The following is a 15476-nucleotide window of genomic DNA, read 5'->3' as shown; positions in this document are numbered from 1 at the left end:
TTGCGTCTTCGCGTACGATGGCGAACATTGAAACCTATGTCTCATATAAAGTTGTAACATTTGCGCAGTTTATAATGTTGTTGGGTCTGTATCATCGTCCAAACACCTTTTCCCAATGTCAGGTCGGATGTGGGTCGACTGCTCTAACGTTTATAAATTAAATTTACACAATTACACTACTTTATTCTTATGAAGAACATCTCAATACCCTTTGTAAGACTTTGATCGTAGATTTTGATCCATAAACATCAATAAAGAATCATCACTACACGCGGACTATAGTATCAAAAGTTTATATTACTAACACACATATATTGGTGTTTAAGTAAGGCAAGATGTTCTGGTCGGCACAAAGTAGCCAAATGAATTCATTTCAATGACAAACGAATTGAAAATCAATTAGGTTTTATCATTTAGACATGTTTGGATTTGAGTGAGACACCTGTCCTTACGTGAAGTATAAATTATGTCAGACGCAACACGATTTTTCTTTACTAAGTTTAATAGCTGTACAACGAGCGGGAATCCAAGTCAGCAAGTGCATTTCTGCGGATAATGTCCTCTGTTTTTTGGTGTCAAAGGTACAATTTTAATTTGATGTTAGAGGTAAAATTTTAAATTTCAAGGCATGGCGTGTAAGATTTTTTTCTTTTGGAGTTACAAGCAAAACGACGCGTTTAAATTGAAGCACTGCCTGTGTTAGGGGTAAAAGCTCTATTCTGGAATATACAGTCTGCTTTCGTAGGATGTGTGTTGTATTTGGGGAAGATAAAATTATTTTCTACACGATTCAATCTTACAAAATGATTTTCATCTAAAATTTCATATAATAAGCGCATGCCTTTTATCTCACATAATTAGCACTTCTTCCTAGTCGCATTAATGTCATGTTATCTACAAGACCATTGCAATATCACAGTATTTGAGAAAACAAAATATTTTGTCGAAAACATCTGCTAGCGTCCCACGCCTTTTGTCATAGTGCTTCATAAACAAACAACGTGTTTCATGGATTTGTTTAATCCTTTTGATGGATGGGAAATTTGAGGAAAGTGCTCCGTGGAAAAAAGTTGGTTCAGATTTTTGCTTTGGCCATTAGGAATACACCAAAGATGTTTTCTATGTATGACTTTTCAGGATAAATGAATATACTTTCCTTCGTTTTGCATACGGTTAATTTATTGTAAAATGGAATCAGAATTATCTTCAACTGATTAGAAATTTAAAGGCGTAGTAGCCAATTCTCCCTGCCATTTTTCTGTTTTTCTTAAGAATAACAATTCAAATTATGTGAAATAATTCCCTTTTGATAGACAAAATACCTAAGACCGAAAAAATTGTCGTTCTCGATGAACTATAAAAATTTTCCATAAAAATTTCTCGCTTTATACAAACCAAAGACCTTCGCTTCTCTCTCCGCATTCTCAGCTACTTTAAGTGTAATCTACATTTGATGACGCTTAAATGAGTAAACAACACGTCAATGCTGGTTAAGAGGAACTCTTCTTCCCCTCGCACTCTTGAAAATCTTTTTGTGAAGGTGAGATAACGCGCTAATTGGACTAGTTCGCTTTCTGATAAAAAGAAAACGCCAGATCCCACCTTGGACATTGTAGCCTGATGTTTAATCAACGCTTGTTGAGTATTTGAGTTTCAAATTATTGTTATGCGTGAATATAATATTATTTCGCTTCTTCTTGTAGTTTAAATTGAAGGAAAGACGGCTTCTTGCGAAGGTGTATTTGGAGTAAATTCAACGTGGACCAAGCTTAATAGAGAATACTTGCCAACAAATCGGAAAGGATTTTTATCAAATTCTAGCAACAGAAAGAAAATGCCTCGTTTTGATGTTGATTATCATATATCGTTAATCGCTATTGCTGTTCTCGTCGTTATTTCAAACTCTTTCGTTATTTTACTTTTCGTTTGCAAGGAAAAGCTCCGTACGGGGGGCAAGCTCCTTTTGTTCAGTCTAGCGATATCTGACGTCACCACAGGACTTGTTACCATTCCCTTGAATATCGGATGCGAGGTGACCTTTTCTCTTGAGTTGTGCATGACGTCAGGAATGCTGAATCGTTTCTTAGCCGTTTCTACTGTTTTTCACATTCTGGCGGTAACATTTGAAACGTATTATGCTATTCTGTGGCCCATGGAACACAAAGTGAAGGTAGAAAAGAAAAAGATTCTCGGCATAGTTGCAGTTATTTGGCTTGTATCCCTCATCATCTCTCTAGTACCCTTAACCTGGGCCATTGGTACAATTACGAGTATTACTCAACGTCCCACAGATCAGTTTTATTTCAAGATGGCCGTTTACGAAATATTCGTCATGTCATTTGCGTTCTTTATCCCGCTCGTTATGATGTTTGTCGCGCATGCGCGCATGTTCAGAAGGATCGCAAAGGCGCTGGACCTAATGCGACGTCGCTCACCTAACGCTTGCAAGAATAGAGTGACGAGGAATAATTATAAGTCAGCTGTTCTTTTGCAGTGTTATTATTTGTGTTTACTTTGTGTTGGGTATTTTGGTTTATAACTAGCTTGCTAAAGACCCTCCGTCATGTTCGGCATCCCTTACCGCTATGGTTGATCGACGCGCTCACCATTGTACGGTATACGACCTCCTTCATAAACCCGCTGCTTTACACATTTTTCCGACCGGATTTTCATACGGCTTTCAAGCTTTTATGGATTGGCCGTAAAAGGCGAATGCCAAGCATCACTGTTACGTACATTCCTAATAACAATAGTAACCGAACTAATAGAGAGTCGCAAGTGACCGGAACATTTTTTCAGGAATCAAGCACCACGCCAATTTTGTTTATAAATACAGTTCAAGAAGGTGGTATCAAACCGATATTGTCGAGCACTGACCACCAAGAAGCAGATGCTACTACACCAATGTTATCTGGTAACGATTTTCAAGATTCGAGTACCACAACAGTGTTGGTTATCAAGGATGCCAGAAAATCGAGCACCATACCGAGGGTGACAATAGATGAAAGCCAAGAAACCGATACTAAACCGATGTTATCCATCAATGGTAGCCACGAATCAAGCTCCACATCAACATTTGAAATCGATGAAAGCCAAGAAACCGATACTAAACCGATGTTATCCATCAATGGTAGCCACAAATTGAGCATCGCACCAACTTTGACAATCGATGAAAGCCAAGAAACCGATACTAAACCGATGTTATCCATCAATGGTAGCCACGAATCAAGCTCCACACCAACATTTGCAATCGATGAAAGCCAAGAAACCAATACTAAACCGATGTTATCCATCAATGGTACCCACGAATCAAGCTCCACACTAACATTTGCAATCGATGAGAGCCAAGAAACCGATACTAAACCGATGTTATCCATCAATGGTAGCCACAAATCGAGCACCACGCCAACATTTGCAATCGATGAAAGCCTAGAAACCGATACTAAACCGATGTTATCCATCAATAGTACCCACGAATCGAATGCAACTCATATGTTGTCAACCTACGATTTGCAAAGTGCCGCGTCGTTTAAGTACGAAGGAAAAACTACAGACGTTTGAACAATTGATGTCAAAACACCTTCATGTCAATGATGACATCGAACTTACGCTTACGTAGCACGCCAAAAAACAGACTTTCGGATTGATTCAATACTTTTGCTTGTTATAATTGATATATAACTGCATTGTATTTCTTATTGATTATTTTTTTCGTAATCCTGCCTTAATTTTGTTTTATCTTTACGGAGAAAAGCAGTCTGTGGGAAACTAAAAAACGATTTATTTTGATGTTTGAATTTTATTCTTTTGTGAGCTAATAATAAACAATGTACTAAAATTTTGTTTCCATTGCTACTTTGTAAGATTTAGCATTGTCGGACACTCGTGAATGCTCGTGAATGCTCGTGAAAACACTATTTCATGTTTTATCTGGCTCCTTTAGTTATAATGAATAAACTAACGTATTAAGTTTACATGTAAACAGATTAAAATACTCTGATACTTTGATTCTTCAAATTTCAAAGCCTTAAATTTATAATAAGTACAGAAAACTACAGATCTCCTGTTTCAAAATGATTTAGTTAATCCAAGCGATCGGGAAGGTACGTTCAATTCTCTTTAAAATCCATATACATGTTTTCCATTTGGAAAACATGATGTTAAACTCTTTTAAAACTGGGATACTCCAAAGGAAAAATCCATCGAATCATGGAACTGACGTTTTTCTCAAAGCACTTAAAATTTTTAAATTCATTACTATTCTTCTTTCCTTGAACAGGCAACAATAGTTGTTTATGAAATTCAAGTAGAAAATAGGAAAGAGTTAAATAACTAGTTGACTATATTACTATCAAACTATGCAGGCCAAGCCGTCCGCTTTCCACTTCATGCCCCTAAAAAACTTTAGGTCTGCCCGTCTGCCCCCTCCTCTGTTCAAAATTTTGAATGGTGGAAGCCTGGAAGGTCACTTCACTGGATGGAAATACGGTAACTAATGCCGTATACGTCATTCACCGCCATAACAACAGCGCCATTTTTAAAGTCCTCGAAGCAGCTAAAAGATTTTCTTTCGTTAACTTAATATTTTACCATTAAACCTTGATTAAAGATGTAGTTTGTGCAATGGAAAGATCTCTTTTTGAGCTCGATGAAAGATTCAAGTCACATGTAGGTTGAGATATTGTTAAATTTAGGTACAAAAAATACTAAATTTCAATTCTCTTTTCTAGACCATATTTCATTCTAAGTTCTCCGAACTTACAGCTTCTACAAACACGTTCAACACATGGGGAGAAAAAGGTAAACGTTTGTCATAAAACTAAGGAAATGGCAAGCATATTTGTAATTTGACAACGCACGCTTTTAACAATGCAGAGTTGAATGAAGTAGAAGCTCAAGTAGAGAGTGATACACGATCATTAACACCCATCAATGCAAGTTTGATGTTTTATAATAATTTTGAAGTCTTGAAATTGTTTATTCAGTAACTTTACCTAGAATTTCCATTTAAGAAAGACCATATCGTTTGTCAGGAATCCATTAAATGCTCGAACACGTCTGTCAACGAACTTTGTCGTATATTACGGAAGAGAATCAAATTTAAGTCGCAGCCTTTGGATGTTTTGACGCCCAGTCAACAGCAGGCTTTAGTGAGTTTGGTGAAATTTCCTTAAAACATTTTGTTGATGGTAATACAAGTATGAAAATATTAGTTTTATGTTAACGATTTTCAGTTAGATGTCATTTTGTCAGAGTTCAGCAGTGCATGCTCCGAAGTTGCTCATCTTCCTTTCGATCCATTTCTTGTGAGTACTTATGTATTATTTGTGTTTGTATAAGAAATGAGTATTTTATGAACTTTTTAAATTCAACTCCTATATCATCCTGCTTTTGAAATTTCATGATTACGTTGTGGTTTTTGGTTTAGTCTGATGATGAAAACAGGGAAATCATCAGGTGACAATTATAACGAGCCTCTTCTGTTTTATTTTTAATATAATTTTATTCATTCCTGTTCCGACTACTCCCATATGAATACGTTTATTCCTCATTTAGATATTTGGCAATAGAACTTGTCACCATTGCTGAAGAATTATACTTCTGCACTTTGGATAAAGCTAAAGGTAAAGATACCTAAAGTTTGGCAAAATTTTCCATATTTATTCCTTAACTATACATTGATAACATATTGATGAATTAGTTATGTTTCAGAGTTATATGACCGTGGCGTATTCACTAGTTATGCTAATATCACTGACTCAAAACTCAAGTTGCTTTGGAGGCTAACGAAAGGTGATAGTTACACTTTGAATTGAGTAATTGTTTCTACACAAAATTGAACCATGAGTCTATGTTTTGTAGCCTTGATTCGAGGAGGATTCAAAAAAGTTTAACATCATGTTTTAAACAGTCTTTTTCCAAAGGACAAACCAAATTATTGTCTACTGTTGACTCTAATCATACTTCTTATTCACTTCCCAAAAGACATGTTGACACAAAGGTGTTTATGAATAAATCGAGCAAAAGCATTTGTTTTTTCTGAATTTTGTTTATCTTGTACTCAAACTGACTTTTTCTTCTTGATATGGTTAGCAATTTAGGAAGAAAAAGCATAGTATATTGGAAAAACTTGTAGTCCTACCAAGGTTGACACAAGAGCAAAAGGATAGAAAGAAAAGGGAGGTTGATATGGTCCAGGTACTGTTTTGTAAGACTGCCAAAGTCATGTTTGAGTTATGACCTGATGGACTCATGTTCAACGACAACACTGGTGTAAAAACTAACTCTTTACTTCGCTTTAAGCTCCAAACTCAGATGCCCGACATCTCACTGGATAAATTGGAAGAAGCCTTTGGAATATCTCATCGTTATAATTTTGTGAGGAAGGGCAAAGTTCAAGATGGTGGGTGCAACATCGTTCTTAAAAAAATGTTCATCGAAAGTTTGTGATGTTTAAGCAAGTTGATGATATATTGTCCTATCTTTGACATAGAACAGGAAAAGACGTTGGCTGACGCTGAAAGCTGTGATAGCAGCAGGTCAGATGTTTTCATTAATGTCGTATCTCTTTCCTTAAATTATGCATCAGGGAAGGTGATGAAGAAATGTTAATACTCAATAGAATCGATACTTAAGCAAATGGTTTGAACCCGAGAGTATCGTTACATGTTTATAGATGTAGATCATCCAGGTTAGTGGAGTCGGAAGGACTGTTTTGTTGTTGTTGACTGACGTTTAGACAACCTTATATAACCCTTGACTCTGAAGATGACTACCGCTAAGGTTGTCGAAACTTCAGTCAACATCAATATCAACAGTCCTTCACAGGACTATACTAATGTAGACGATCTATGTACATACATGTAAAGAATCAATAAATACTGCTGTCGCCAAATATTGACGTCAATTTAGACTAAACCAACATTTCATGTGTCCATTAGCCAGGAGCGAGTTTCCTACATTCGAAAGACGACGGAATAACACAATTAGGTGTGCATGTCCATTAAGAGTTCGTATAGAGATGAGTTTACTTCGTAAATGAGTAAAAGTTTTTATGTATATATTGTTTAGAAGTGATCATTTTTCATTGAAATAATCGTCTTCGATTTCTGCATTTCCGAAAAATTAACTGCGTAAAATCTATTACGTATATATTGTTTAGAAGTGATCACTTTTTATTGAAATAATCGTCTTGGATTTTTATTTCAGCGAAATTTTTACTGGAATGATCAATCGCGAAGTAAGTGTCATTCTTTGACTTTCATCTTGAAATACAGACGATTCCATTGCAGGTGTCTTACTAACTGACCATCCATGATCTTTTTTCTTCCGACAGAGGCGAAGCCAGTCACTACCAAATCTTCTCGTTGGCGAATCAGTACTAGATGAACTTGGCATTGCGCTGGATGTCGAGTCAGGTTTGATGTTAAAAATGACATGATGTTTGATGAGAAGAAGTTTTAGCGACATGTTCATGGAATTTATGTTGTAGATTTAAAACGTTGCGACAGTATCGACAAACTCGAGGTTTGATCACTCACGTTTCTCGTTTTTATTATATTTAACGACGCCCATGCTCTAAGAGATCACTCACAGTTAACGAGTGTCGTAAAAGTCACGCTGTTCCTAATCAATGACGAAATCATATCTCCATCAACAACAAGATTTTTGCTAAGATATTTTCAGTTAAACAATGTGATGCTGTAATAAAAATGCCGTCTATGAGTGTTTATGAGGTGATTTGAACATTGGCGTGCGGGAACTATCATTTCTTGGGGGGGGGAGGGGGAAGTAAATATTTTCCCCAACTCACCAAGAAGGTTCCGCCGAGTTTTCGCCCGACTAACGTTATAAATCTACCCAACACTTCAATGTTGAAACTTCTCCCCCCCCCCTCATCCCGTACGCCTATGATTTTGAAGCCCCTCACAATTAGCGTTAGTACGAGTTATATTTTACAATATGGGCTTAAGAGATCATTTTGGGTGAAGTGTGGCTCACAGAGGGAACTTTCGAAAAGTTGTTTTACTCATTGGAAAATTTTCAATCAACTTTTAATGTTAGATAATCTATAAACAACATATTGTTGTGTCATTTCTAAGGCAAAAATTCCCGAAATCGGATAAGCTTATGATAAAACAATCCATTAATCATGAAGGATATGTTCCTCTGACCCAGGCTTTTTACATTGATTTAGAACGCGCGACATTTTACTTTAGAATCAACGCGTTATATCTAAGAACGTTTGAAAGTTAACTGTGTCTAAGTTTCTAACCTTTTACAATCAATCCAAATAGCCGAAAACATTTTCTTGTAGTTTCACAAACACTTTTATGAATATTTAAATATTTTTAAAACATCGAACAAAGTGTACGTTTATACAATCCTTTATGAACTTTAGATTAACCTTGCTGTAAATGGTTGCTCAACTCGTTCATCAAACATTAGAAAAACTCATCATACAGAAAGGTAATTCCTTTCGTTGAGAACTGTTCATGTTCGCGAGTCGCGTGATCGTTTTATCTGTTTTGTTTTGCCAACAGTGGTCAGATGTTGTGTTTATCTGAAGATTTGAAGAAATTGGTGTCGAGTGAAAGTTTTACGAATAAAGTAAATATTTGTTGCCTGGAGATCGTTAACTTTTTTCCACTTCAATGTGTTTTTTTTATTTTTCCAGAATTTAACACCGGAGGAGTATGATCTTCCACCATTGTTTCAGGTATTTTTTTATATAAATGACAAATTGAATTTAATTCGTTCGAGAAGAAACTTTTATCATAAAACTTTTAAGGCGATGAGCCATCAGAGTGTTAAACGAAAACATAAGAAACCATTACCTACGAAGAATGAAAGCATGGACAGAAAGATGTTTTGTACTGTTGAGTCATCGCAAGCTTCCATTCAAGAACACGACGTTCAAAGAAACTTTTGGTAAGTTGATTTATTTGGTCAATACTTCATTTCTCTTTATATATTGTGTACTTCATTTAATATAATACTTAAGAAATAAAAGATGTTTACTGTGTTTGCACGGGCTTTTGCGTGCAAACCGAGGAGACCTTTGGGAGAACTCGAGAGCTGATCAGTGCAAGCCCGAGACCAAAGGTCGAGAGTTCTCACAAACGTCTCCGAGGTTTGCATAAGCTTTTGGAAACACGAAAAACATCTTTTATTTCTTTTATAAAATAGCAATAATGCGTATCAAATAAATTTAAAACAGATATTTTAATTTTTCCTCACTATTGATTTGGAAATTTGCTTTGATTGATTTGATTGAATGAGCTCAGATCGGTTATTGCAAACTATTGCAAACTCAGCAACATGACCAATCAGTGCACGCGGCACAGTCTATTGCAAACTCAGCAACATGACCAATCAGTGCACGCGGCACAGGCTATTGCAAACTCAGCAACATGACCAATCAGTGCACGCGGCACAGGCTATTGCAAACTCAGCAACATGACCAATCAGTGCACGCACAGACTATTGCAAACTCAGCAACATGACCAATCAGTGCACGCGGCACAGGCTCTAACAAACTCAGCAACATGACCAATCAGTGCACGTGGCACAGGCTTTGCAAACTCAGCAACATGACCAATCAGTGCACCTGGCACAGGCTCTAGCAAACTCAGCAACATGACCAATCAGTGCACGTGGAACAGTCTATTGCAAACTCAGTAATATGACCAATCAGTGCACGCGTTTTATAGTTGTCGTTTTATATATAATACATAACATACATAGTCTTAGTACTGAACAAAGGAAAACTGTTTTGTGAACGGTTTTTTTCATGTTATTTAGCAGCCAACTCCTCCCATACAACCTGATACTGTATCAACAAAGCTTCCTAACGAGGTAAATAATTCAAAGAAAGCTTCCTAACGAGGTAAATAATTCAAAGAAAGCTTCCTAACGAGGTAAATTATTCAAAGAAAGCTTCCTAACGAGGTAAATTAATTCAAAGAAAGCTTCCTAACGAGGTAAATAAATCAAAGACACATCATTCAAAAGATGGTTATAGAACGAGACGATTTAACGCCTTCAACTTTATAGATTAATCACTTAATTCAATTGATCGAACAGCAATCGATCAATCAATTTATCGATTAGCTATATCGATATATCATTACTATCATTAGCTGTTAGTCACTATTTCTCTTCACGTGCCTAACATCGTCAACATTTTGTTTTTCAGAGTATTGTTCGGTTGTCGGACGTACGAGTGTCTAATCGTGTGAACAAATGTGATTTGACTTTAAACACTTATCCAACTGTGTATAACGATCTTATTGGAGAGGTCAGTGTTTCTTCATTTGTTTCTTGATCTAACATCAACATCAGCTGGCAATTCTTTCATTTTCAACAAAGATTGATCCTGCCACAGTGAGGTGGCTCGACAGGAATCTTTATATTGGTGAAGAAATACGCGAAGTTTATGAAGAAATCAATAAAACAGTACGAAAGCCTCATCTACGATTTGATCAGGTTAATCGTTCGTTCGCTTCTTTATTATTCCAAAGCTCTCAAACGGTGTTTTCTTGTGAAATCTTAAGCATTTTATAATCAAATGTATATGTTTGTAAGTGCATTGTGTGCATATAGAGTATCGTAGCGTGTTTGTAGACGTCGATGGTGTTGGTGTGTTGGTTTTGACTGACGTTTCGACATCCTTAGCGATAGTCATCTTTCTAAACGTCAGTCAACACCATTCAACTAAAATACATGGAACGCTACCTGTAATAGAAAAGTCTAATAATTTTTTGAAGCCAATTCTTACACCCAGCCACGCGAGACTACACTCAGACAGGCGTGTGTAGTTTAATCAATTTTCACCCCGTTGAGAATCTCGAAACACTAAACACGCGTGTCTGGGTGTAAGATTTGGCTTCAATTATTTGCTTCAGGTAGCGTTCCATGTATTTTAGTTCAACAACAGTCCTCGCGACTGTACTAACCTGGGCGATCTTCATCTATACAAACATGTTCAAGTATGAATCAGTTTATTAAGGTTTGAATGTGTAATCATTCGCATTCACTAAGACGACGAGTCGTTTCAGTCGTACCAAAATTTCACAGCCGACCCATAGAACTGTATGAATACATTTCAAAGGCGACCGGGATGACTTTAATGACTCATACGACTGAAACAACAAGGTCGCCTGATAGAACTTTGCTCTGTCCGGACTACCGAAACGACCGTTGAGAAATGCAAGCGACCTTTTTATGGCGCAAAATGATTTTAAGAAGCAAATAACTAGCCAAAAAATTTGTCTTTAATATCAGCAGCTGCTATTTTTAAATGTTTCGCGAATAAATTAACTAAGCAGTCTCTTGGCAGCGCTAGTATGAATATATGAGAATTCCATAGCTTGATATGTAGTATAAAGCAATTTCATTCACAGTCATTCTGTCTGAGGAAGACTTTGAAATAAAGTCGAAAATTTACAGTTCACTTCTCGTCTTGTTTTGATGCATATTTTGCAATCTCAAGATGTTTTGTTTTTTCGGAATTTGTTTTATACTATATTTCTTTAAATTGTCGGCTGGTCATGTTTTTCCATAGCTTGAGTCGTCCCAGGCGTTTTGACAAACAATGAAACAAGTCGAAACGACTCCGATGACTCAAGCGACTTAATGAGAACCTGGCATAAATATTTTCCTCAGAAAGTTATTACCATACGACAGCTCCATATCTCATCAAGGTGTTGATGTTCAACTTTCAATTATTCCAGGATAAGCTTGTTGAGGGTCATGCTACTGGAGTGACCTACTCCAGTACGTCACAATCTTCAGCATTGATAGCAGGCAGTAAGGATAATCATGTGATCAATCCCTCGTTGTACCGTGATATCCCCCCACCTTGGGGTAATTTAAATGTTGAGGAATGGAAAAACAGGTATCGGAAATTTTTTCATAACTTCCATCGTCTTTATCTTCCCCATTATCACCTTAGTTGATAATAAACATATGTTATACTTCATTTAGTCCGATGTTTGGTGGACTGGGTCGTCAGGACCTTTTGAATGTACGTATTTTTCTTACCATGCTCAAAGATTTATGTTTACAGAATAACTGGACAGAAAATGTTGACTTTTACTTGTTTTTTTTAATATCTTAAACATGTCAACTACACCGAGTTTTTCTCGTACTAGATGGGTTGCAAGCCAGCACCTGATTTTCCTAGTAAGACCAGTAAATTATTCAACTCTTGGCTGGCCTGGTGGAGATCCACTCTTACGACCGAAGATTACTTCAAGTATATAACAACTCAGGTAGCAAGTTTGTATCACAGTATAGGAATATACAGTAGGTCCACTTCGCTGTGCAACTGTCTGCTGTATATTGAATTAGTTTACTGGATGCCGCTCACCATATCGTCAATCCTATTGGTCACACAATGCAATTTACTGGCTTCCACTAAGTTAGTCACGTGCGTAATAAGATATGCGTGGCACGAAAAATTTCAATGGAGTGGCCTTACTGTATGTTTTCTACACTGTGTTTGTGCTTAGTAATCGTTTTATATTCTTAATCTACTCACGTGGAGAAAGGCGGGTCTAACATTGCTTGACAAACCCCGTCTAAATCACATAGATTTGTGAATCTGATTCCTTGTAAGATTTGCTGTACTTTTTTGACAATTTCTTGATGTTGTGATTGCTAGGAAAACGACTACTTATCGTTGGTCTATCATCTTTATGACTTTGACAGCGACGATGCAATTGATGGCGACAGAGATCGTACATTGAACGCCAAAGAACTTGAATTGAAAAGGTGAGTAACTGCATGCTTTATGACGGTACATCTTGCTACTCTCGGTGTATCTTTTGATATAGATTGATATATTTTAATTTCATTGATTAATATGCATTGTCATATATTGACATGGATTGATATGGATTTATGGTGATTGATATGGATTGGTTAGATTGAAATATATTGATATGGATTGATATATACTTTAAAAATATGGATTGATATGAATTAACGTGAATTGATATAGACTAACATGGATTGATATAGGTTGAGAGACGAAAAAATAGCGGAGATGAGAAAGCTCAAGGAGAAGTATGAAGTCGGTTTTTGGAACGCCAACAGTGTTATGCTGGGAGGTCTTGGAAAGTATCCTTATATATCTGGTGAGTCTTTTGTTTGGAGTTCATAAGTGAGACACCCTCCCTTCCCTCCCAGCCAACAGTGTTATGTTGGGAGGTCTTGGAAAGTATCCTTATATATCTGGTGCGTCTTTGGTTTGGAGTTCATAATTGAGACACCCTCTCCCCCTTCCAACTCCAAAGAAAAAGAAATTCAAATGTAGATTCAGTCGCCAATCAATTGGTTGTCACTTTGCAAGAATTGCAGTTATAGCGTAGTGTTGCCATTCAGTTTGTTGAAATAAAGCTTATCACCCCTTCCTGGAGACCCACAACCTTTTTCTGGTCATGCTTTAGTGAAATATAAATATTTATTATTTTCTGAAAACTATCGTTCTTTTTTCTTTTGTTGAACCTCGTTTAATGATTGTTCTTCTTTTTGTATGTGCAAAAATAATTTTCTATAAAACTTTAGATGAAGAGCTTGGTTTCAATGTTGAAGTTCGTGAAGATAGTTTACCAACGCGAATTGGAGATCACAGTTTGACTCCTTCAAGTTGTTCTTCAATGCACAACAAGGTTAAGCTTCTTGTTTAGGCTCTTTAAGCTCCGTTTACACTATTCACATGATTTACTGCTAAAGGCATTTTCGTTCGTTGTCAAGGGAGCAATAACCGATAGCAAGCTTTAACGTGGGTCCATTTGGTGTTTTCAGGTTGAAAATCAATTGAGTTTACAAGATCGTCTTGAAAAAGTTTGGAGCTCATTGTGCATGCCAGAAAGTCTAAGACTGGACATGGCCATTAAATACAGTTCGGAAAAGTATTGTGATCTGCTAGAAGAGGTAAGATGTATGAAGTATTGATTAAATGTACAGTCACATCCATGTTCAAACTCCAAACTGAATTTCCAAAGAAGAATATCTTGCCAATGGAACTGCTTTTGGGTTTTTTTGAATTGTACATACATGTAAAAATGATTAGTTTATTTTGACTTCTCTTAAAGCTGCTAGCGCTGTACAACTCACTTTTTTCAAGCGCATATTCATCAGGGAAGTCAAAAGTAAATATCTTGTCACCATAACCTTTAGAAATTGACAATGTCACAACAGCACCTTTTGCCGAAGTTCTAATACATACAAGGCCTTTTTTATAACAAAGAAACAAAATATCCGTTATGTAGAGTAATCCGACAGTAGATTGATGATTTAGGTTATACAATATTGGGAAAATGCTGTGAAATTGATTTTGTCACGCGAGAAGCTGATCGCGAAACTTGAAAATTTTGAGCGTCTCGCATCGGATCCTAATCGATTCTTTGAAAGAGGTACACAACACATTACACGTATCAGTAAAAAGATATAGAAAAGATATAGAGGGATACACGAGGTATACTATGGATGTTTAAGGTAATCGTTGTTTATAATCGTTGTTTCCTTTTCAAGGTAAAGCTGGCTCTCCGCATTTAAGAATGAAAGAAGCCAAATCAAGGAAGTATTTACACGAGGTATGATATAAAGTTTGTGGATTGTGTCTCGTACATCTTTAATATTTAACAATAATACATTTTTTGCCCTTTAGAAACTTGACAGCATCGACGTGCGAATTAAGAGAATCTTGAAGATTGTTCATGCATTTAGTGGCGATGTGATAACATTTCAGGTAAAGAAAGGCCAACGTCTTCTGTTGCACATTTGCACTTCTGTCAGAAATTACTTCATAACTTCTACACGAAATGCTTCAATTATATCTGTTTGAACCATTTTTTCTGTCGCAGGGTCGTTCATATTCGGAGAAAATATCAAATGATCGTACGGAAATGTTGTATTGGCTACAGCAAGAACGTCGCCATGCTGCATTGGAAATCGCGAAAAAGAGCATGGAACTGAAAATACTCGATGGTTCCACTTCACGTCCACCGTCAACTTCAGTTGCTGAAAGCTTGTATTGACTGGTAAGAAATGCAACGAAATTAAATCATGAATGTCACATTTGTACGCCTCAATCAGGGCCGTAATGAACTCGTTGTTCTTTGGGTGGGTAAGAGCGGTGGTCTTGGTTTGGGCGCAGCTACTGAAAATGTATTGAAATTTCGTGAAAATTTACCGATAGATTTACTGATAAGGGGTCTGGCACCCCCTGACCCCCCCCCCTTATTCACGACTAAAATATGATGTTAGAAACAAACAAGTTCACAATGGATGTTTGTTTCCATAAATCACTTGCATTTTTGTTAAATCATAAAGGAAAGAGAGAAAGCTATAACCGGCTTAACTCTCAAACACAATGATTACCATATTTTTATTTACTACCGCTTCACAACTAGACCAAGGAGTCATTATCTCCTTTACAGGTAGAAGAAAAAAAACGCGAATGACTA

At 36.6% G+C, this 15476-nt stretch overlaps 2 protein-coding genes across 2 annotated transcripts; both read left to right on the top strand.

Annotated features, from left to right (window-relative positions):
• The first annotated feature begins 498 nt into the window (after window positions 1-498).
• Window positions 499-4017, top strand: LOC124452176 (substance-K receptor-like). The gene is given in 3 exon segments (XM_047002764.1): window positions 499-581; window positions 1704-2489; window positions 2492-4017. Coding segments are annotated over 2 exon segments (1725 nt in total). The 5' UTR covers window positions 499-581; window positions 1704-1834; the 3' UTR covers window positions 3562-4017.
• A 506-nt stretch (window positions 4018-4523) lies between these two features.
• LOC124433394 (coiled-coil domain-containing protein 87-like) lies at window positions 4524-15113 on the top strand. The gene is given in 35 exon segments (XM_046983153.1): window positions 4524-4668; window positions 4731-4800; window positions 4876-4934; window positions 5034-5150; window positions 5235-5306; window positions 5429-5457; window positions 5557-5624; window positions 5713-5754; window positions 5757-5793; window positions 5863-6001; window positions 6094-6198; window positions 6304-6403; window positions 6494-6539; window positions 7210-7240; window positions 7337-7418; window positions 7493-7527; window positions 8402-8469; window positions 8544-8610; window positions 8678-8719; window positions 8792-8931; window positions 9318-9378; window positions 9805-9858; window positions 10199-10300; window positions 10372-10488; window positions 11736-11899; window positions 11989-12028; window positions 12156-12275; window positions 12668-12777; window positions 13027-13142; window positions 13573-13676; window positions 13813-13941; window positions 14309-14423; window positions 14542-14603; window positions 14678-14758; window positions 14874-15113. Coding segments are annotated over 35 exon segments (2943 nt in total). The 5' UTR covers window positions 4524-4623; the 3' UTR covers window positions 15048-15113.
• Window positions 15114-15476: the final 363 nt, after the last annotated feature.

Source organism: Xenia sp. Carnegie-2017, unplaced genomic scaffold (genome assembly GCF_021976095.1).
Source record: "Xenia sp. Carnegie-2017 unplaced genomic scaffold, XeniaSp_v1 HiC_scaffold_13, whole genome shotgun sequence".
Classification (NCBI taxonomy): domain Eukaryota; kingdom Metazoa; phylum Cnidaria; class Anthozoa; order Malacalcyonacea; family Xeniidae; genus Xenia; species Xenia sp. Carnegie-2017.
Note: the sequence above shows the minus strand (reverse complement) of the source record. Positions and strands in the feature narration are given on the sequence as shown.